This window comes from Pelobates fuscus, chromosome 1 (assembly GCF_036172605.1).
Source record: "Pelobates fuscus isolate aPelFus1 chromosome 1, aPelFus1.pri, whole genome shotgun sequence".
NCBI classification, from domain to species: domain Eukaryota; kingdom Metazoa; phylum Chordata; class Amphibia; order Anura; family Pelobatidae; genus Pelobates; species Pelobates fuscus.
This window is the reverse complement of record NC_086317.1, coordinates 55990152-56013502: the sequence shown is the minus strand read 5'-3', so window position 1 is coordinate 56013502 and position 23351 is coordinate 55990152. Positions and strand designations below refer to the sequence as shown.

Here is a 23351-nt window from a genome sequence, read left to right as displayed (position 1 = left end):
CCAAGGTGTATCTATTTTGAAGGGACAGTCCTTTTTCAACTAATTTATCTACAGAAGTCACCATTAAAGTTTATGGACATTTTTGTAGATAAATAATTTAAAAAGTTTATCCAAAAATATGAAATCAATTTAAAAACTTATTTTAACATAATTAAAAGCTTGTGTAAACATACTGCATTGATGTCATTGTTCTGGTTCTAAATTACCTTTTAGTTGCATACATTGTTATTAGTAAGTCATTTAATGTTTCTTAGAATAGCCTGCACTTTGCCACACCCCCACTTACTCCCCTAAAATAAATGTCCCTCTTTGTCCATTTGAAAAGTTATGTATTTTTATTAAAGGTATACTAGAGTCACCATAAACAGTACAATGAGCAGTAGTGATAACTGTGCAGGTAGTATAAACGGTTTGACAGTTCACACTGACAATGTTTGTAAACTGTCTAACCGTTTATACATAGTTTGACACTTACCTGACTCTGTTGGGTTCATTCAATTCTCCATGTCTCCAAAATTATGCCAAAGCAGAATTTCAAAAGAAGAAAGAATCTCCAGGCACTCAAAGTGTTTAAATCGCAGGCAGGTCTATTGGATCAAAAGTGGCAGAGCAGCAACACTCTGACCTGCTAAGAGTTCTTCATAAAGCTACAGTAGGTTGAAACGTTTCTGCTCTGCCAGTTTTGATCCAATAAACCTGTCTGACGTTTGAACACTGAGCACTTGGAGATCCTTCCTTCTTTTGCCTTATCATTGTGGGATTTGCTGGTCCTGCTTCAGTTCACCTGGTGTCAACTGAAGTTGAGTGCTGTCTTTTTTTATTTTGATAAGGCAGAGGTCCACACTCCCATAGTAGCATGGCTATACAATACCAAGTTTGGATGTAAATCACTGGATAAAGAGTGTCAGCTCATATGACAAATACAATTACACGTACACCCTTTCAAAGTTTCGATGATGCTGTAATAAAGACCATTTATCGTTGTTTGTGAAGGTTGTATAGGGTAATTCCATATTCTTCATATATTATGATATTAACATATCATGGCTAGGTGTTAGTACATGTGGCAGAAAAGGGGGTATCTTTTTATAACTACTATTTCTTTAGTGGGGCTTTCTTATGAAAATGAACAGAATAAAACTATAAACCCCTTCACTCCCCTTAATCTCTTCTATTTTGAATGTTTGCATGAATGTATATGAATGTATGTTATTTACATTTTATGTGACAGCTTACCTATACTGATTTTAATGTATAGGAATTTAATTATACTCAATCATAGGAATGTAATGTAGCAAAAGAACATTAGTAGAGCTGCAGTTCTGGCGTTTCTGATGAAGTTTTCTTTTTATTGCAATGGTTTTGAATAATCAATTTCTATTTTGCAAGGAGACAGGTAATGTAGCTTAAACATGAACATAAGAATGAGTAATGCTAATTATAAAATGATAATAGCCAGAAACCAGTAGTTTAAGTACAATATAATCACAATAGTTAAATTGAAATATACAGATTTGATCATGCAAGCAAAGCATGTAACTATATGAAACACTGATAGAAAAAGTTCTATAACTTAGTGCTTGTCAGAATCATTTCACGATATCCAATTGCAACACTAAATGCAGTGTATACATTATACGGTGCTGTATCCCCTCCCTGTTGCCTATTTGTATGCATACCCCTCTATCAAAATCTAATTATTTTAAATCCACATTAAAACATATATCAAATGGGACCAACCTTTAAATTTGCACTTAATCAGAAGTAAAGCCTTGGAGGCTAAGTATAATTATAAAAAAGTTGCATTAATATTTCAAAATAAGTGAAATGTCAAAATCTTTTTGAATTGCCTCTAAAAACATCCTAGAGTAAGGGCAATTACACAGTTTGTTTGAGAGCAAAAGAACATGACAGCTGCAGGTTAATTTCCCAAATGTCACCTATTTCTTTTATAATTCCGATAGAAGTGTATGAATAATTATCAAAGATCAGTATAAATTTTACACATTTAATTAGAAGGGACAGGAATATTAACGATTTCATTTTTTTTTTTTTTACTAGAAAATTGAGACTAATATGTTTAAGTAGCAGGCACTCTGATGGGAAGATGACTGTAATGTAAATAAACTGAACAGGTTTATAGTCGTCTGGTGCTGAATTGTTGGCTGAAAACTTTGCTGTGAAATTGTTCACGGAAACTTTTTAAAATGAAAAAGCCGATGTCACTGTGAAAGACCAATCTTCCTTAGTCACTTAATGAAGACATGCATAAGAGCTTCTTATTCGCACTAAAATAGAGATTTCTGTCCATAGAAACAAGAATCAGCATGGAACACTGAGAAAACAAATAGTGATTGCTTGTTAAATTGACTTACAGAGGTTTTCCTCGAGATTCGCAGGTCAGTGTAAGTGGCTGACCTTCTTGTGGAAGCGGCGTTGAAGGAAGGATCGTTACGATGGGCATATCTGCAAAGGAAACACAGCAGAAGAGAACAAAGTTATACATTTATTGCAATTGGTTATTGCAATTGGTTATTGCAATTGGTGGCCTACTGACCCGTGCTAATATGTACTTACATAAATCTTCCCATTGGATTGCAGATATAAATCAGTTTTACATTATCAATAATAATTATTCATCAGCTTCTTGATATAGTACATTTGATAAAGCTGTTTTGTAATAAATTGGTCCAAATATCCTATGTTGTTTCAATGTATAAAAACTTAAACGTGCTGTATATTGCTAAATGTTCGTTTTAAATATTTTAAATGTTTTAATGGTTGCTTGAAAATACTTATATTGCAAACATTTTCTAATTCTAATTCTAACAATTTAAATATAACCATAAAGTAGCAAAGGTAGTTTGAAAATGCTACTTCTGAACGATCTGTTAATTAATATTTCCAGATTAATTTTTTTATACTATATATATATATATATATATATATATATATATATATATATACATGAATAAGATAGATAGATAGATAGATAGATAGATAGATAGATAGATTTTGTACACAATCCAACAATCCAAGATTATTTTTTACTTTTATTTATAAAAAAGTATATATTATTTATTTTCATTTAATAATTTAATGTATGCATTGTGAAAGAAAATTAAATGAAGGAAAACTAAAAGGACAGTGATATAAAAATACAGTGATTAAACATGTTTATTGTTTATTTTTTATTAATGGATTATGTTGTTGCTTCAACTATTTAATGTGAGGTTAAAATTATGGAGTTAGGTACCAAATCCATAATGACTTAAATGTGTAATCTGTGTCTTTACTTTAACAGTATACCTTTTTAGCATGTTAAACCATTAGGTTCTGGTGGGCAACTGGGTCTTAACTGTTACCCATGCAGACTACACTAGAGGAAAACAGGATTTGACATGATATTAGGATAATAACCTTGACAGGAAGATTTGCAGCAACTTGAGATTTGTCTAATTTAATGTCTAAATTAATGTTGAAAATTCATAGACAGTAAATGTAAATGTAAATGCAGATGGGAGAGGTATTTTCAGTTGTATAATATGGCATACCACCCAGTACTGATCTTCTAAAATCTTCAAATATCTTGCAATATGAGAAAACTGAAGTGCACAAGTGTGGTAACAAGGCTGTTGCAAATACGCCCACTTCAAGCACACGTCAATGTAAGACAGACAGATACGACTGGAAGCCAACAAAGTGTAACCTAATAGTTGGGTCAGGTTTGACCACCTATCTTGAACACTTGGAGCCTGACTTATGTCAGAAATTGTTCTTTTTTTGTGATGACCCATTTTTCTTATTAATACCACTCATGAGTAGTAGTAATAAATGTCATGACCACTGCATCCTCCTGTCCAGTATTCCAATTACCAGGTGTGTTCCATTAATTGATGTGACTCTGACCGTACAGTATTCAGATGATACTGAATTTATCTACTGTTTTTTCTACTATATTATCTGTGTTACTGTTATATCCCTATCTTCTATTGTTATATCATGTAATACATGTTCTGATTTCATTCTTCCCTACTTCTTCAGATTATCCACTGCTCTCACATATACTTTCCAGAAGTCTTCTTCTACATTCAGCTTCCTCAGAAAGTATGACTTTGTGCAGAAGGACAATATCCTGCTACCAGGCACCATTTATTTTATCAGATAAGTTAGGTGGTTGGCTATGGGAGGATCTAACTTTTATTTTATGGAAATGCATTTATAAATTATAAATTTTTTTGAAAACGAGTGATGGAAAAAAGCAAACTATATTATGCTTCTTGAGATGTACACTGGATAATATTTCTTAACAAAACTTTCTGATAAATTATAAACATGTTAACCATTTAAGGACACATGACGTGTGTGACATGTCATGATTCCCTTTTATTCCAGAAGTTTGGTCCTTAAGGGGTTAATTAAGTCAGAGTATTATGACACATGAATATGAGCTAATTACCATTCATATTTAGTTATTTATTACTGCAATTTTAATGGGGATAGCATCTCCAGTCATCTGTCAGCTTATATCACTTTTGTCGCAGTGGCAAAGTGAGCAAGATGGGGAATCTTCAGTCTTCAGCTCTCCTTTTTTAATGTCATGGTGAAACAATATAAATGGTTCTTATTTACTTTAAGTGTTTTTTAATATAGAGACATCTGCTCACAAAAAGAGGCAAAAAGTAAATCATATAGCTGCCACTCAAAAAAGTATATATATATATATAAGTATATATATATATATATAAGTATATATATATATATATATATATATATATATATATATATATATATATATATATATATATATATACTTATTTTCAGTCAAACATTAAAATAGGGAAAATGCACACTCTTGACATCTGCCTTGGGTGCTGCTGCCAAATATGGCAAAGATTTGTTTTCATGCTATGGTCTCTAAAAACCAAAGAGTAGAGCTACAAATCACACACACACACACAAATATATTTGTTGTCGGGGTCAAAGGCCAAAAATAGTGTAAAAGTCAGTTGTATTGTGCTGAAACTGACAGTCGGCTAGGCCTGTAAATAAAGAAGATAATAATGTATAAATATGCAAAACTTTATTAACAAAATTACAAAGCCAACTCCTGAAATGCTTGTCTCAAGTCCTTTTCAGGCTGGTTGATTTAATATCTATTATAGGCCAATGATGTCCAACATCCTAATCTCTTAATAACATGCACTGGGATATTCTTGCTAGACACAGCCAAAGCTGCACCAATTCTACATAAATGCACTGAAAGGTTTTACAAAGAGAGTCATAACATACAAAATAGATTCAGATGATGTGAGGGGCGTTATAATGCAGAGACAAAAGAGGTGTATTACTGGGACAAACTGTGAGGGAGTGACAACAATGATCAAGAATTTTCACTAGACACCAGTAAGTGTTGGTAGGGTATAGTGGTATAGTTTTGTATGTTATTTTGTTGTCCTGAGGAAAGTCCCCAGTAGGGACTGAAACGTTGACCATCTGTAGCACTTCTAGCACTTTATGTAAGTGTTATTTATTATATGAAGAAATAAATGTTACGTTTTAAGAGGAATCCGTGTAGACTACCATTTGGATTTGCTTGTATATACTTGTGACCACAGTCTAGCGCCTAGTATCAGAACATTGATAAATTTAAAGCAAGAGTGCAAGGAAGATTGAACATTTTTTTTATATATATATATATATATATATATATATACCGTATATACTCGAGTATAAGCCGACCCGAATATAAGCCGAGGCCCCTAATTTTTCCCCAAAAAACTGGGAAAACTTATTGACTCGAGTATAAGACTAGGGTGGGAAATGCAGCAGCTACTGGTAAATTTCTAAATAAAATTAGATCCTAAAAAAAATATATTAATTGAATATTTATTTACAGTGTGTGTATAATGAATGCAGTGTGTGCGTATGAGTGCAGCGTGTGTGTGTATGAGTGCAGCGTGTGTGTATGAGTGCAGTGTGTGTATGAGTGCAGCGTGTGTGTGTATGAGTGCAGCGTGTGTATGAGTGCAGCGTGTGTGTGTATGAGTGCAGCGTGTGTATGAGTGCAGCGTGTGTATGAGTGCAGCGTGTGTGTGTGTGTGTATGAGTGCAGTGTGTGTATGAATGCAGTGTATGAATGCAGTGTGTGCAGGGCCGGTGCAAGGATATTTGCCTCCCCCCCATATGTCCTGACCTCCCCTCCTCCTCCCTCAGTGGTCCTTACCTCCCCACCCCCGTGTTCCTTCACCCCCCTCCCCCAGTGGTCCTGACTCACCCCTCCCCTAGTGGTCCTTACCCTCCCCTAGTGGTCCTTACTTCCCCGTCCCCTCCCCTAGTGGTCCTTACTTCCCCCTCCCCTCCCCTAGTGGTCCTTATCCCCCCCCTCCCTCCCATAGTGGTCCTTATCCCCCCCTCCCTCCCATAATGGTCCTTATCCCCCTCCCTCCCATAGTGGTCCTTATCCCCCCCCCCTCCCTCCCTCCCATAGTGGTCCCTATCCCCCCCTCCCTCCCATAGTGTTCCTTTTCTCCCCCCCCTCCCACAGTGGTCCTTATACCCCCTTTTTTATTATTATTTTTTTTATTATTATTATTATTATTTTTTATTATATTTCTTATTTTATTTATTTATTTATTTTTCGTCCCCCCTCCCTGCTTGATATATGGCAGGGAGGGGGGCTCTCCTTCCCTGGTGGTCCAGTGGCAGTTCAGTGGGGGGGAGAGGGGGGCTGGCAGAGCTGTAACTTACCTGTTCTGCAGCTCCTGTCAGCTCTCTCCTCCTCTGCGCCGTCCGTGCAGCTCCCTCTGTCAGCTTCCAGTGTAAGTCTCGCGAGAGCCGCGGCTCTCGCGAGATTTACACTGGGAGCTGACCGAGGTGCTGACCGGACGGCGCGGAGGAGGAGAGAGCTGACAGGAGCTGCAGAACAAGTAAGTTACAGCTCTGCCAGCCCCCTCTCCCCCCAGTCTGTATTATGGCAATGTAAATTGCCATAATACAGACCTTGACTCGAGTATAAGCCGAGTTGGGGTTTTTCAGCCCAAAAAATGGGCTGAAAAACTCGGCTTATACTCGAGTATATACGGTATATATATATATATATATATATATATATAAATAGACCAGTCCTTGCACTCAGATTAATCCTGCTATATTAAGCATAATATTGAATGCCGGGTGCTAAAAGACACAGCCAAAATATACAAAAATATTGAAATATAGGCTAGCACTCACGGTCTTGTAGTTAAAAAATCATCTATTCCATAAAAACTCAACGTTTCAGCCCACATCCTGGGCTTTCTTCAGGAGCAACAAACAACTATATATATATATATATATATATATATATATATATATATATATATATATATACAAAAAATATAGTAGACCCCTGCACTCCAATAGAAAAAAGATTTTTTTACCTGGTGCTCTGGTTGCTCAAATGTAGAAAGTAGAACGAAACCGTCACTCAAGGAATTTTTGCCAAAATTTTACTGCTCAAAGATAAATCAATGTTTCAGCTCCTCTAGGGAGCTTTCATCAGGACATACGGTATGTTCTGATGAAAGCTCCCTAGAGGAGCTGAAACGTTAATTTATCTTTGAGCAGTAAAATTTTGGAAAAAATTCCTTGATTGACGGTTTCCTTCTACTTTATATATATATATATATATATATATATATATATATATATGTATATATATATATATATATATGGTATATACTCGAGAATAAGCCGACCCAAATATAAGCCGAGGCCCCTAATTTTACTCAAAAAAACTGGGAAAACTTATTGACTCAAGTATAAGACTAGGGTGGGAAATGCAGCAGCTACTGGTAAATTTCTAAATAAAATTAGATCCTAAAAAAATTATATTAATTGAATATTTATTTACAGTGTGTGTATATAATGAATGCAGTGTGTGTGTATGAGTGCAGTGTGTGTATGAGTGCAGTGTGTGTATGAATGCAGTGTGTGTGTGTATGAATGCAGTGTGTGTGTGTGTATGAGTGCAGTGTGTGTGTGTATGAATGCAGTGTGTGTGTGTGTATGAATGCAGTGTGTGTGTATGAATGCAGTGTGTGTGTGTATGAGTGCAGTGTGTGTGTGTATGAATGCAGTGTGTGTGTGTGTGTGTGTATGAGTGCAGTGTGTGTGTATGAATGCAGTGTGTGTATGAATGCAGTGTGTGTGTATGAGTGCATTGTGTGTATGAGTGCAGTGTGTGTATGAGTGCAGTGTGTGTGTGTGATGCAGAGTGTGATGGAGAGCCTTAGTGGGGGGTGGGCGTTTTTATTATTATTTTTTGATTATTATTTTAATATTATTATTTTTTATTTTATTAGTAATTTTTTTGTTTTTTATTAATATTAATATTTTATTACATTTTAATTACTGTTTTCGTCCCATCTCCCCGCTTGCTAGCTGGCCAGGGAGAGGGGCTCTCACTCCCTGGTGGTCCAGTGGTGTGCACTGTGTAGGAGGGGGCTGGCAGAGCGTTTACTTACCTCTCCTGCAGCTCCCTCCTCCTTTGCGCCGGTCTGGTCAAGTCCCACTGTAAGTCTATGACCCTGCGGCTCTCGCGAGACTTACACTGTGACTTGCAGAGGGAGCTGACCGGACTGGCGCGGAGGAGAAGGGAGCTGACAGGAGCTGCAGGAGAGGTACGTAAACCCTCTCTGCCAGCCCCCCTCCTACACAGCCCCCTGTCTGTATTATGGCAATGTAAGTTCCATAATACAGACATTGACTCGAGTATAAGTCGAGTTGGAGTTTTTCAGCACAAACAATGTGCTGAAAAACTCGACTTATACTCGAGTATATATGATATATATATATATATATATATGTTTTGCTAATAGTGTTGGTATGACTTTCAAAATGGCATGTGTCAAGTAAGTCTGATAGTTAATTACACAGTTTGTTTGAGAGCAAAAGAATATGACAGACTTACTTTCCCAAAAGTCACATATTTCTTTTATAATTGAGATAAAAGTCTGTGAATAATTATCAAATATCAGTGAACATTTTACACATTAAATTACAAGGCACAGGAATATTGACAATTTTTTTTACTAGAAAATTGAGACTAATATGTTTACGTTGCAGGCACTCTGACGGGAAGATGACTGTAATGTAAATAAAGTAAACTAGTTTATAGTTGTTTGGTGCTGCATTTTTGGCTGAAAACTTTGCTGTGTAATTGTTCACTAAAACATTTTAGAATGATAAAGTTGATGTCACTGTGAAAGACCAATCTGCCTTAGTCACTTAATGAAGACATGTATAAGAGTTTTCTTATTTGCACGAAAATAGAGATTTCTGAACAGAGAAGCAAGAATCAACATGGTACAATGAGAAAACAAATAGTGATTGCTTGTTAAATTGACTTACAGAGGTTTTCCTGTAGATTTGCAGGTCAATGTAACAAAATTACATGGCCAAATCCTGAAATGCTTGTCTCAACTCCTTCCCAGGCTGGGCAATATATCTAGTATAAACTGATGACTTCCAATATCCTAATCTGTTAATAATATGTACTGGGACATGTTGTTGGTAGGGTATAGCGGAATTTCTACAGATCGGGAAAGGCACTTAGTAAATGATATACCTGTAAGGAATAGTTTGACAGTGTTGAGATTATTTGTGATTAAGGTGACAAAAAGCTGTAAATGCCACCATGGTCGCAATTGAATATAAATTGCTAACTTGGAATTCTGCAATAAATTTATGATGGATCTTTTAATATGTGCAAATAGGGCTTGAGGGTTGGGGTCTTGGTAACTTGCCTCTTTGCTGTGGGATGTAAGGGGGTTGAAGGAAGGGGGGGGGCAGAGCATCTAGACTCCTCGCCTTTGAATTTGGACTGCAGATACTCTTTACAGTTACCTACCTAGCCTATCCTTTCTCTTTCACCAGACCATCTTCTCATCTCCTCGGTCCCCTGTTAGTTAGATTTACCTATCATGCACACTCTCTCAACTAACCTGTTATTTACCATCACACAATTACATTCACCCAGCAATACATCCAGTCACATACCCTCATATATTTGCATACCTAACCACATTTATCCCAACCATTGAATTCAATAAATTTCCCAACCCAATCACATTTACTCATGCAGTCATATGCCTATTCATAGGCACATTCATCAGCATCTTACCAATCATCTGACTTCTGTACTCATATCTCTACCCACCTACATCTACCTACTAACCCAGTCACCCAGACCAACAACCAACATTTGTCCACCAATGCAGGCAAAATCACATACTCACTCACAAAACACTGCTACATATACAATGCATACACTCAGGCATTACTACACAGATTATACACGAGGACACATATGCAAATTATACATGCAGTAACATAGAGATACTTGTACATCTACACCTTTAGGCTGGTTTTGATTCCATATATGGTACTAAAAAGTCCTGTATCCAATTGTCAATAGCCCTAGACAGATACATGGTGATACCTCTGTCACTTCCAATAGTATAGTAGATTGTCATCTCCACTTAATTTGGATAAATGCCACTTTTTGTCAAATTACCCCACTGTATAATGTAAAGCATTGCACACTTTCACCGTCGCCTTTGGAGAGCCTGGAGTTTTCTGTATGCAATAAACCCATAGGTACATGGCTTCACTTATTGACTGAGAGTGATCAACTGACAGTGGTAGTGGAGGTGGAGAAAAGCGCTTGGCAGACTCAAGGTAAGAAGTTAAAGGTACACTATAGTCACCCAGACCACTTCAGCTCAATGAAGTGGTCTGGGTGCCAGGTCCCTCAGGTTTTAATCCTTCACATGTAAACATAGAAGTTTTAGAGAAACTGCTATGTTTACATTTGGGGTTAATCCAGCCTCTAGTGCCTGTCTTCCGGACAGCCACTAGAGGTGCATCTGCGACGCTGGAGGCAAATTTCGTCTCCATCGCGCAGAGCGTCCATAGGAAAGCATTGAGAAATGCTTTCCTATGGACACTTTGAATGCGCGAGCAGCACTTGCCGCGCATGCACATTCAGCTCCACTGATGTCAGATGGGGGATTTGATGCCGGCAGGGGAGGAGAGGTCACCAGTGTCGAGGGAGCCCGGCGCTGGAATAAGGTAAGCTGCTGAAGGGGTTTTAACCCCTTCAGCGCCATGGGAGGGGGACACTGAGGGTGGGGGCACCGTAAGGGGCAGTATAGTGTCAGGAAAACCGCTTAGTTTTCCTGACACTAAAGTGATCCTTTAAATTGTTTTGAAACTCTTTGGTTTTATACACTGAAGGGGTTGTGCTGGAGCAATCCTGCCACCATGTCGTGCTGTAATGGTTTTGGTGCTTGGAATGGTCTTTTAAATGTCTCACCTTGATGCATGATTTCTCATTACGTAAATGGATGCAGCTTAATAATCTCCACATGATTTCTGACCCCTTCCCCCCTTTTCCTCTAGAGTTGCAGTTCAGTGTAACAAAATGACATAGGCAAATACAAAAATGCTTGTCTCAAATTCCAACTTCCAACGTCCTCATCTGTTAATATGTATTATTATATGCTCATTTTATATACCCACTACTTTTACAATAAAGGGCATCATAGGAATGGCTTGACTGCTTGCAATGGAGTGGATGCCAAGATACTCCTTGTAGCATAACCACTATGGAGCGCTGTAGTGTTTATAGTGTTTGGGGTGTTCCTTTAAATATTCAGTTGTTCCAATTCCTCAACATTACTGAATAAATGATTCTGAATTATAAAAAAAATATATTTTTGCATTATGCATACTGAAGAATTCTTGTCACATTAAATGACTTACTTAGTACTACTGGCTATAAGTGCCCCCTTGGCACTATCATTAAAACTATCACAAAACTAAATTCACAGAGGAAGGCTTTGTTTGTACTTTTTAGACAGTTATTTTAGAATAATATGTTCATTTATAATATATGTTTAACCTTTTTATATGCTGTGGTTTCTAAAGAGAATATTTCTACTAATAATATTTTCAAACGATAAAAGCAAAATTCAAATTTGGTTTGGTTGTATATGTTATCAGGAGCTGTCTAAAGTTGAGCAAGAAAGCACTGCAGTTAATTTGTACATGATCATATGGCACTAATAATTAAGCAAACCAATCATTATGGCACATGCCAATTTGAAGGTTATATATAAAATTACACAATACAGGAAAATTACACTATGTAGTAGCTTGGGCATACTTAATCTAAATATACTATAAAATACTATGGATATGTCTAAATCCAGATTTCTGAAGAAAAAAAAATATTACTTCCAAGGATCTATATTTCTTTTTGTGAGACAAACACATATATAAACAGTCTTTCCTCTGTTTTTGATGGAATCAGCACTCGTAATCATTGTGCAATTTTACAGGCCACTGTGGTTTGCTAAAGCTGGACAGGTATCTCTCATGAGTGAGTTCTTTTACCACCATATTACGTACATTCCCGACCATTTATCATCATTGGTATTGTAGATACAGATAATTTAATACTGCCCCAAGGCTTCAAACTCATTAATTCTCCTGTTTAGAAGTTCTAGGTAGTATGAATTTCTTATTTCATGCAAATTACAATAGCGATTAAGCCATTATTTTTCTATCTGAAACTCGTAAAAAAACAGCAAATTAGTGCAAAATTTACAACTGTGCTCTGAAACAATTTACCTTTGTTGCTGAAGTAACAGTGCAATATACTGAGCTATTTTGTCAGCACTTCCTGTCAAATCTTGCAAACGATAAAGAAATATGTTTAAATGAAAGACTAATAATTCTCCTAGTTTTAACAGACATGGCCTTTCAATGACAGCATTCTCAATGTTCAACCACCTGTGGATTTAATTGTCTGGAACTTTGCATGATATATCAAGAATGGTACATTTCCCTAATTAGACACTGAGATGTACATGTGGTTCTTGAGTTACTTGGAAGCAAAGTATGCTTACATCAGATAAACTTGCTTGCATTTCTTAAACATTTAGAAGTAAGTGTCAGAATCATTTTTAAAGTTTAAAAGTGAGAGAGAGATTTTTTTAGGCATATAATTAAGGCATCTGATAATCTTAACTTTCAGCTGTCATTCCAAACTGACAGAAAATATATTTCCAGTTTAAAAATGTAGTGAGACGGTTATAAAGATGTATTTAAACTATATTGTAGATTTAAAATGTGGTCTATTTTTATATTGCTGTATGTATATGCTATTTAGGGATAGGAAAGGATTTGCTGTTACAGCATCTAAAAAAAAAAGTGAGGGAAAAAATTGTAATTAAGGATGCTCTTAAAAGCAATTAATTTGTCACTCAAAATCCGATATTGACACGGCAATCTAGCAGCTGAATATATTTTTTTGTAACTGCAGGATAAATGTATAATACTGTAAAGTTAGCTTTAATTGTCATAATAAATGCTCAATTTTAGTTATAACTGCCCAGGCCTCGCTTTTAGCGTGCTAATGGTCGTTATTGGCAGTACATCCGCTACTGCCAGTAATTAATCAGTTTGAAAATAGAAGTCATTAATGACTTTTAGAAGCCATTATTTATTGTTTGAATATTGAAAATATCTCTGAGGTGATTTTGACAGCTAAAACTTTTTGATAAATGCTATTTTTAAATGCTGTGGTGGGAAGCATGTGTACTAAACAGTTAGCAGCCAGTAATTAAAGCCATTAAAAATGAGTTACTGGGCAGCTTTTGCTGTCCAGTCACTAATACAATACAAGGGGACCTTCCTCTTGCCACCACCGATCGCCATTGAGTGGGGGTCGAAAATTGAATAAGACGTTGGTGCCACTCCCTGCCCCCACATGTGGCATTTAAGTCTGGGCTGTATTCTGTAATAAAATGGGGAGGGAAGGGGCATTCTAGAGTCCCCACAAGCCATACCAGACAAATTCAATAAGAATAAAACTGGCTGAAAAAGTTGATAGTTATCAACTGTGATCATCAGATAGATTTAAATCAGGGACTTAGTTAGATAGAGAAAACCCCAGTTTGGATATTCACTTAAAAATGGTCTGCAAGTTGATATAATATCTCCAAATTTGCATAACCAGCAAGCTTTAATTTTTTTATTTATTTTTCATTTCACACATGTACCTTCCTTGTATAGTATGCTAGTGCTTCTATATTTCAGGCCATGGTATTTTTTTATCATCATCAATATTTCACATTTTCTAATTGATTTCCCTCCAACTCCCTCCCAAATCCCCATGTCCCTCCCCCCAACCCTAGTTTCATTTATTTATGTACTTATTTGACTAGTTTACTTTATCATTTTACTTTTTTGGAGAGGGTGAGAGTCATGTATATCTAGTGTGTTATCCAATTATTTTATTATTCTGTTTTTTTCTGCCCATTTAGGGCATAAGATCTATGCCTTCTTTTGAATTATCCTTTCCATTGTATCTATCCAGATGTCCCAGTCTTCTATTTGGGTATATCTGTTACCTAAATTCAACAAGATACCCCTTTCCATTCTTGCTTGCCAAATGACTTGTGTTATTAATTCTTGGATGCGTGGGATTATCTCTGCTTTCCAGTTTCTTGCTAAGAGTAATTTCTTTGCTGTAATTATGTGTAGTATTATCATTAATATTTTTTGGTCATTTTTGGCCAGTACAAGTTTAGCAGAACCACTTCTGGCTTGCAAGCTAATTTTGTATTCGTTATTTTATATGTAGCCTCAATTACGTCTTTCAAAAATGTATTTATGGGTTTACACTGCCACCAACTATGAAGTACATTGCCTTCATTTATGTTACATTTCCAGTCTATCTGATGACTGGGAAGATTTTCTTTAATCATTTTGGTGTTAAATACCATATTTTTGAAAGCTTAAATTGGGTTTCCGTAAGGTTTATTTAGTCTATTGAGAGAGCTTATCCACGCTTCTTTTTCTATATGTATTTGTAGTTCTTTTTCCCATTTGTTAATTAATTATATCGGTTTATCATGATTCCATGTGTACATAACCTTGGTGAATTTCTATAGTTCTTTAATTCAAATAGATGTTTGAGAATTGTAATTGTTCCCCCTTTATTTTGGAGGAGATACTATGTTAAAAAAAACCTTGGTGGAGAATTTTGAATTTTGAATTCCTCCACAATTTTTAGATTTTTTGTTCCATTGTTATGTTTTTAAATTCCCTTATCCCCCTGTTTTCCAGCTATCTACTTTTATGTTATCCAACATGTCTGTAATACTAGAGAAAGGAAGCACGTCTATTATACTATTTCTGAGTTCTGTATTGTTTGTGAGTTTGTCCCACCAACTCGTTAATTCTTTGATTATATGGGATTTAGTTCGTGCCTCTCTGATAGATTTTTTTTTTGTATCTAATATCCAAAATAGTGATGTTAGATTTTCTACCTCAGTCTTAGCTTTTTCAATTTTATACCATGTTTCTTGGGTTGCAGCAATATTTTCTGATAATAAAATGTGTTAAAGTCTACTGGCCTGCTAGCATTGTGTTATTTCCAGACAGCCCAAACCTCCATCCTGATTTGATCTAGCTAAAACTTTAATTTTGACTCTTGCTTTCTTACCACCCCATATGAATTTATTAAAGGATGAGTGTAGTAATGATAGCCAATTTTCTTGGAAATTGAGTGGGATCATTCTCCATAAATAAGGCCATTTTGGTAAGATATATTCTACCTGACCATGAAACCTCCATGCCTTTCCAATCCTTTAGATTGTTGTTATTCTGAATTAGTAAAGGTAGAAAATTAGCTTCTACTATATCTTTTAATTATTGGGTTAATGTTATGCCTAAATCGTTTAACCCCTTAAGGACCAAACTTCTGGAATAAAAGGGAATCATGACATGTCACACATGTCATGTGTCCTTAAGGGGTTAATCTATCCTTGTTTTCTGGTAGCCCAAGGTTTTGTACAAGATAGTTGGTTAACTTTTTATTCAGGTTTTTGCTATACATTTTGATTTCTCTATATTTAATTTGTATCCTGACACTTTATTTATCTCCTTCAATAACTCTGGGACCGAGGCTTTTGGTTCTTCTAGAGTTAGCAGGATGTAGTAGTAAGCTTTAATTTTTAATGTGCAGCAAATACTTAAAACACAAACAATACATGAGCAGATAGCATGAACAGACAGACGTTTGCTTTAGCAGTCTCTACCACTGAAGACATGCTATTAGAAACAATAAATAAATCTATCATTTTGGTAGGTGAAGATAAAACTGAAACTGCATTAGGCGAGGGATAGTCCTGCTTATGAGATCTAAAAATAGCTTATAAGAAATAGTAATCTGGGAAGGTAACATGAACTTGCATTACATTATATTACATGCACTTCAAATGAGGCTGAAACCTCAGTAATAATGATATTATAGTAGGGGGTGCAAGACAAAGGCTTACCTGCAAAGTGGCAGTAGGAAGACAGAAATACAAAATAAACATGTTTACAAAATAAACATAACTGGAAAATAAAAAAAAATCAGTCTGTTAGAATATCAGAAATGCCACCTAAATGTGGAATTAGTTGTCTCAGTTCAAGTTGTAACTTGAAAGGACCAAGAAATTCACATAGAGTTGCATGTATGGGATGTTCATGTCCTGTAAAGCTTTACTAACATATTGTAAAAAATGCCACCAGTGTAAGGTGAGCTGTGACAGATTTCATAAAATGAGAGTGCATAAGATTAAAAAAAATATGTTAATGATATCTTACTAAAGACATAACTATTTGATCTATGCCACTTTATCAACATACAACTCTCAGTAGAATTCTCAGGTCTAGCAGATGGCAAAGAAGGAATTAAGTTGCAAAACAATTGGTCTCCTTTTGCTGGACTTCTCCTGACTAACCCAGTTCTGACAGACCCAGCATTCTAGTGATGGCATTTCAGGGCCCCAGTACTTATATCAAAGATATCCTCTGAATAATAGCAGGTACGGCTTGAGATGTTATGTTTCCAAAATGACATTATGTTTTTAATGTTATTGTTTCTTTAAATAATTATGTTTAATCCATTTACGTTCACATGTCCACTTAGACAGCCCTGCCAATGAACCTGTGCACTCGTAATGAGCTGAAACCAGCCTGTTATGCTCCTGTGCCTTGCATGTTTCTACTAACTCATTTAGGTCTCAGAATCTCCAGTTCAACTCAGAACTGATTTTCTACTATCCTCACCATGAATTCCTTCAGAATCTACACATTAGACCCTTATACTCACCTACTTCCCTATGTTTCTACATTAGACTTCAAATGTTTCCAAGTCAGCTCTGAAAACTAAATGAACGTTCTTTTTTTGGACTCAGCTACAGCCAGCCAATTTTGCAGCCTGTATATTTGTTTTTTCCATATGGGAATTGCTTTCTGCAGGAATCACTGACTTGCCTCAAGACTTGGATAAATCCCCATTTGAACAATCTGCCATGAACTTTGTTTGTTTTCCTACAACTTATTTACTAATTAATTTACAAGGTGAAGCAACCTATTTTATTTAGCAAGGATTCCTTTTACTAGCAAGGGCTTTCTTTTTTCTTTATATTGTTCAAATCCAGGTTCTGATTCACACTGTCTGATTTAAAAAGAAAAGGCTTTCATGTAAGGTTATTTAGAAAATTGGGCAGACTAGATGGGCCAAATGGTTCTTATCTGCCATCACATTCTATGTTTCTATGTTTATTTTATCTCATTTTTGCCAATAAAAGTCTCTGAAATTTCTATACTATTTTCCTGCTTGATCTGTAAGGAACAGGAGTGAATGTGGCACGAGAATAATTAACACCCGGCAAGGGCAACAAAATGCAAAAATGATTTACACAGCCTCTGCCCTGCAGGGGTCACAGAGGAAATCTGGACATGTGTTTCTGTGGACAATATTGATGGCTATAAGTAGCTGGTGCATATTATAGATATTGCCTACCCAAGCTTGACTGGAGATTAAAGGCAGGATTTGATTGGCTTGGACTGTCTTTGTTGATTGGCAATGTGGCTATATTTGTGCTGAATAGGAAACAATTTAAGAAGACAGGACAACATTAACGCAACTAAGACTCCATCATGTCTGCTATGCACATGTACAATCACTAGAATAGTCTAGATAGATTGAAAGTGTTGTATGTCAAACACTTCTCTTACCAATCACTTTCATGTGTTCTATTGTATAACAGATTTATTAGATCCTAAGTCACAGGTGTAACTGGTGGAGTAGAAGAAAATAGATAATGATACAAAAATATGTGCAACTACTTGCGGTCTGAGGGATTACTTTGATTAAATGTTACAAAGCATGCTGAATGTGTTGCTTTGATCTGCTCAGCTGAACAGAACTTACATCACATGATCATTGTTATCCCTACTGTAATTTAAAACATATGTATCCTTACACTTTGATGCCTGTTAAGACCTATTAATTCCTTGGTAGCTGACATCATGAATATTTTATAAGTACCATGATTATTAAATTATATTGCTGCTTATTTTGTATATTTTAACTGATCCAATAAAGGTAATGTTTTATCATCTAGTAGGGTTTGTAGTTTGTTAGTTTTCCTTTTGGTATTTTGAATTGCTTGAACTATTTAAAGGTCATCCACTGTTTTATATCCCCAACCTGACACACGTTCCTTAACCCCTTGTGTTATTTGGTGGAGTAGAACAACTTGTAATATTATAGTCACTGATCCCAGTATTTAGGGGAGCCTTTTCTACATCTATCATAAATGCACACCTACTTCTTGTGGAGAAGTTGAGGGTTCTTTTTCTGACCAGCTTGTGTGCGATAAATACTTGATTTAAGCATCAAATAAATTAGGTAACTCTCCTGTTACATTAGCCTGAGCAGTAGTGGGTATCAGTGATTAGTTAAGACTGATAGATGGCTGCTCTCAGCATATCACAGTTGACAATTGCTGTGATGAATTAGTATGGCCAAGGTAAAATTTAATCTTAACCTTCAGCAAAGGTCACATGGTTGATACTGAACAAAGTGATAGCATCAGTGAAATTCATACACTATAACCACTTTAGAGACATGGAAATATTATGTTGCCTAAAGTTTTCCTTTCATATGAAGTAAGTTAATAATTGACTTCTCACAGTACACAAATTCCTCACCAATATAACATGTTTTGTCTATGTTGTTTCAGTGCAAAAACATAGTTTGTAGCAGATTAATATATTTATTCATAGCATAAAAGCAACAATGTTAAAAAGTGAAAAAGTGAAGTAAAATCTGCTTAAGGAGGGGGGCGGGGCCAACTGCCAAGCAACATGGCTGCTTAGGAAATCGCTTTGGCACCTAGGCTCTCATAATCCATCGACATCTACCCTCAGAGCGCTCAAAAAATTAGCAAAGACTACTATGTCGCACCCCAAGGGTACACCGATATGGCTGATCACGTTGCAGCGTTGGAGCAAAACATAGAAATCATGGAGGCACATATGGCAGACTTCGAAAATAGATCACAGAGGATCAATCTCCGACTACTAGGTGTCAAAGAAAATATCCTCCTGTGGGACCTGCAGGCCTACGTCAGGCGTCTATCACGAGCATACACCCCTGAAATACCTGCGCATATGCATATGCTCCTGGTGGACAGAGTACACAGAGTCCCCAAACCAAGGAACTTACCAGATTGTTGTGCCTAATCATTAAATTCATGATTTGCCAATATCAAAAAAAGCAATAATCAATTACCCTAAGGTTTTTAAAGGTATTGGTGAGCACCTAAACCCTATTCGGGATGAGTGAATTGAATGTTTGAGAAAGGGAAATACACTGACACAAAGTACTTGTAAATAATCAATACAAACTTTATTGACTAACAGAGACTTAATTAATAAGTAATAACATTTACTCTATAGTGCACATTCAGCTTAAGGGAACAGCTCAATTATCTAGATATTCTTTTTCTGACCACTGCTGCACTTGACTGAGAGAACTTCTGGCAGTCAGGCTTGAAGGGGACTTTTTCTTACTGGGAATCAGCAAAACCAGCAATACGCGTCCGTATTACAGGTGGGTAGTACTCCAAGCGAGTGTGAAGTTTTCTAGTCTTTTATACATTTTTTAGCAATGGAATGGATAGTCTGTACTTTTCCACCAAGTCTCCTTATCAGTGCAGCCCAGCAAAGATCTTGCAAAAGCGTTGGATGGGACCAGCAGCTGGTCAGGCTGTTCAGGCCCACCAGCAATGCCATGCCAAGTCTTTGCGGTTAATTATCTCTTATCTAAAAGTTAGCTATGTACTAATAAGTATCTTGTGATGAATATGGAATATTATTATAACACAGATTCAATGCCACAGGACGTCCTATTTAGGGCTCATTACTTCCACATCAAAGAGATTGTCCTACGGGCCAGCAGGAACCGGTCAGAGTCGCATGAAGACTACCCAAACAAAACGCAAGACCCTCAAACACAGAAAAGACTCTTACGAGATAACAGAAGATAAAAGAAGAACTGCGGAAAATCGGGCTACCCCACTAAATTGTTGGTTACAAAAAATGGAGGACTGAGAGTCATCCACACACCCGAGGAAGGCGTCAAACAACTTCAGGAGTGGGGACTACTCACTGGGTCCCCGTCAAAGTCTGCAGGCCTGTTTGGGCACTTAACACTGGAATGGCATAAGGTCTACACAAAACCTTAAACGATCTAAGAATTTGAAGTGCAAGGATCGGAAGTATACATGTTGACCAAACTGTTATACACTGTTTAGCATTGTTCTTGAAGTTATAGTTACTAACTACTGTGTTAATATTTAATCCCTAGTCAGTGTAATCCCTAGTCAGCTCTGGAGACATCATTAACGTCTATAATAAGACAAATTGTGGGTATGCTTGATGTAACATGAACAATATTGTTTGATAGAGACTAATTGGCAAAACATAGTTGTAGCCTCAAATGGTTGCACAGCCCATACGGGGCTCATAACTCATGCCAGTGCGCACACAGTGTGTGTTTACATTAAAAAGCCTGCAGATACAGGCTATAGACACCAGAACCACTACATTAAGCTGCAGTGGTTCTGGGGACTATAGTGTCCCTTTAATGTGTGGTAAATTAGAGATTAGTGCCACAAATAATATACTAGATTGCCCACTTACAACCAGATAAGGATGATGATGGGCTCTGGCTGCAGTCTGGCTCCATTGGTCTGGTGTAGAACAGGCTCTCTGGCGGCTGTTTGTAACTGTGGTCACAAAAGTCAATGTTCTGGGGGAATGTGAAGCAGCTCCATTTTTTTGGGCCTCTTGCACAGCTCAAGGTCTGGGCCCCAGTGAGCATGCCCATAAGGCCCACCCATAAATCCACCTATATGTTACACCCATGAGTTCGCTCACAGGGAGTGAAGTGTGTAGGGGATGTGTTAGTGTAGAGGATCTAAAGTGTGTGTTTATGGAATGTAGTGTATGTAGTGTGTGTGTGTGTGTGTAGTGGATGCAGTGTGTAATGGGTAGAAAGCAGTGTGTGTCTGTGTGTAAGGGATGTATTGTGTGTTTCTGGTTGTGTTTAAGAGATGCATTGTGCGAAACTGTGTTTGTATGTGTAAGGGATGCAAGGTGTGTTTCTGTGTATGTAAGGGATGCAGTGTGTATGTCTGTAAGGGGTGCATTGAGTGTTTGTAAGAGATGCATTGTGTTTCTGTGTGTGTGTAAGAGAAGCAGTGTGTGTGTGTGTGTAATGGATGCATTGTATGTTTCTCTGTGTGTAAGGGAAGCATGGTGTGTTTCTGTGTGTGTAGAATGAATGAGAGAGTTTGTGGGGTAGGATAGGGGTCGAGTCCTACCAGCCCCTTTGTGATTCTCTTTTCTCCCTTCATCAGCCTCTGTTCCCTTTTGTCCCTTACTGCTCTCCCCTCCTGTCCCTTACCGTTCTCCCCTGTCCCACTGTCCCTTAGTGATCTCCCCTGCCCCTTAGTGATCTCCCTGCACCCTTTTCCGTAGTGCTCGTCCCTCCCATCCCTAAGAGATCTCCTCTCCTGTCTCCTAGCTGTGTGCTTTCCTCCTGCTGATCCCTCATATCTTGCGCCCCTGAGCCGGTGCTCCCTCATGCACGTGCCGGCCCGGGCAATGCTGCAGCCGTCTGAGGCTCTCTATAGAGCACTCAGGTGGCTGCAACATGAGGAGGGCGGCGCTCCTGGCTGTCCTGGACTTCCTAACTCGCCTATAGGAAGTGCCGGCCCTGACTTTATATGACATTTTTTCTGCATGCTAACAAGATGTGACTCCAGTTGGTAAACTGTAAAGTGGAGCCCTCACCTAACTCAATCAAGCTTGTCAGAACTGAACTTTGTCTTCCTGTCCTGAAAAATTATTTGTTTTCTTTCCACCACAAAAGCATGTTTGGTTTATGTTTGTTTGCATCTTAACTCATAGATCAGTTAATTTCTAAAACCTTTAAAATAATTATTTTCAACGCCAACATATTTTTTAAATGACAATTTGCTTGATAACGAGAACAGCTTTTTTCGATTCAGAGCAAAGAGATTTTTATTGTTGTGGAAAGCAGGATAAACAATGTTATCGGGCTTGCAGGAGTCTAAGCCTGTCTTGAACATTTGAGACTGGAACGTCTTCCTTTACATTTTTCAACAAAAGGTGCATCCACTCAAAAACCACAGTTCTTATAAAACCCACTTAACTGAAAAAATAGCTCCTTTAAATACCTGTAATACAGGTACTGATATAAGATGCAAGTCAATTAGGAAAGAAAAAGAAAACTGTTAATAACAAGTAGGTTGCAGCTGTCAAACTTTACTTCATAAACTAATCTCTTCATATGACTCAAAATCCTTTCAATTCACACCATCATGAATCAATCCATCCAGGAACTCATATATTGTCTGGAGGAATTGATCATTTTAGTGTGGATTAAAAGATTTTAATTTATACATATCAATTTGTTTATGGGCCAAAAATATATTGTGCAAGACTAGTAGCTGTTCTGAATACAGATGAGTCAAATTGTATTTATGCTGCCATAATAATATTTTATTTAAAACTTATAGACAGATCAAAAATTTGATAGATCAAAGCATGTCCCGATTGCCTATCTCATTGTATGCTCCACATAAAACTCGCTGGAGCTCTTTGTTATTGGAGATAGGCCTACCAACACTGAAGCAGTATGAGAGCTCTGGGACCCAATAGATATCATCTATTTAAAGCATAATGTTATCACTATTCATGCTGTGATGTTGTAATCACCAGAAAAGGGGTAGGCAACCTTTGGCACTCCAGGTATTGTGCCATAAAGCTGGCAAAGTGTCAGGGGAGATGTAGTCCACAATATCTGAAGTACCGAAGGTTGTCTGTCCCTGAACCAGAACATGATAGTGTCTACTGGAAAATACTTC

The 23351-nt window shown here is 37.0% G+C and overlaps 1 protein-coding gene across 3 annotated transcripts in view; it reads right to left on the bottom strand.

The window, feature by feature from the left end:
- CADM2 (cell adhesion molecule 2) overlaps nt 1–23351 on the bottom strand; it is a 1213566-nt gene that overhangs the window by 122690 nt on the left and 1067525 nt on the right. For all 3 annotated transcript variants that reach the window (XM_063448670.1, XM_063448687.1, XM_063448678.1), the window contains one exon: nt 2376–2466. In XM_063448670.1, coding sequence (XP_063304740.1) covers nt 2376–2466 — 91 coding nt within the window. The remainder of the gene's footprint in view (nt 1–2375; nt 2467–23351) is intronic.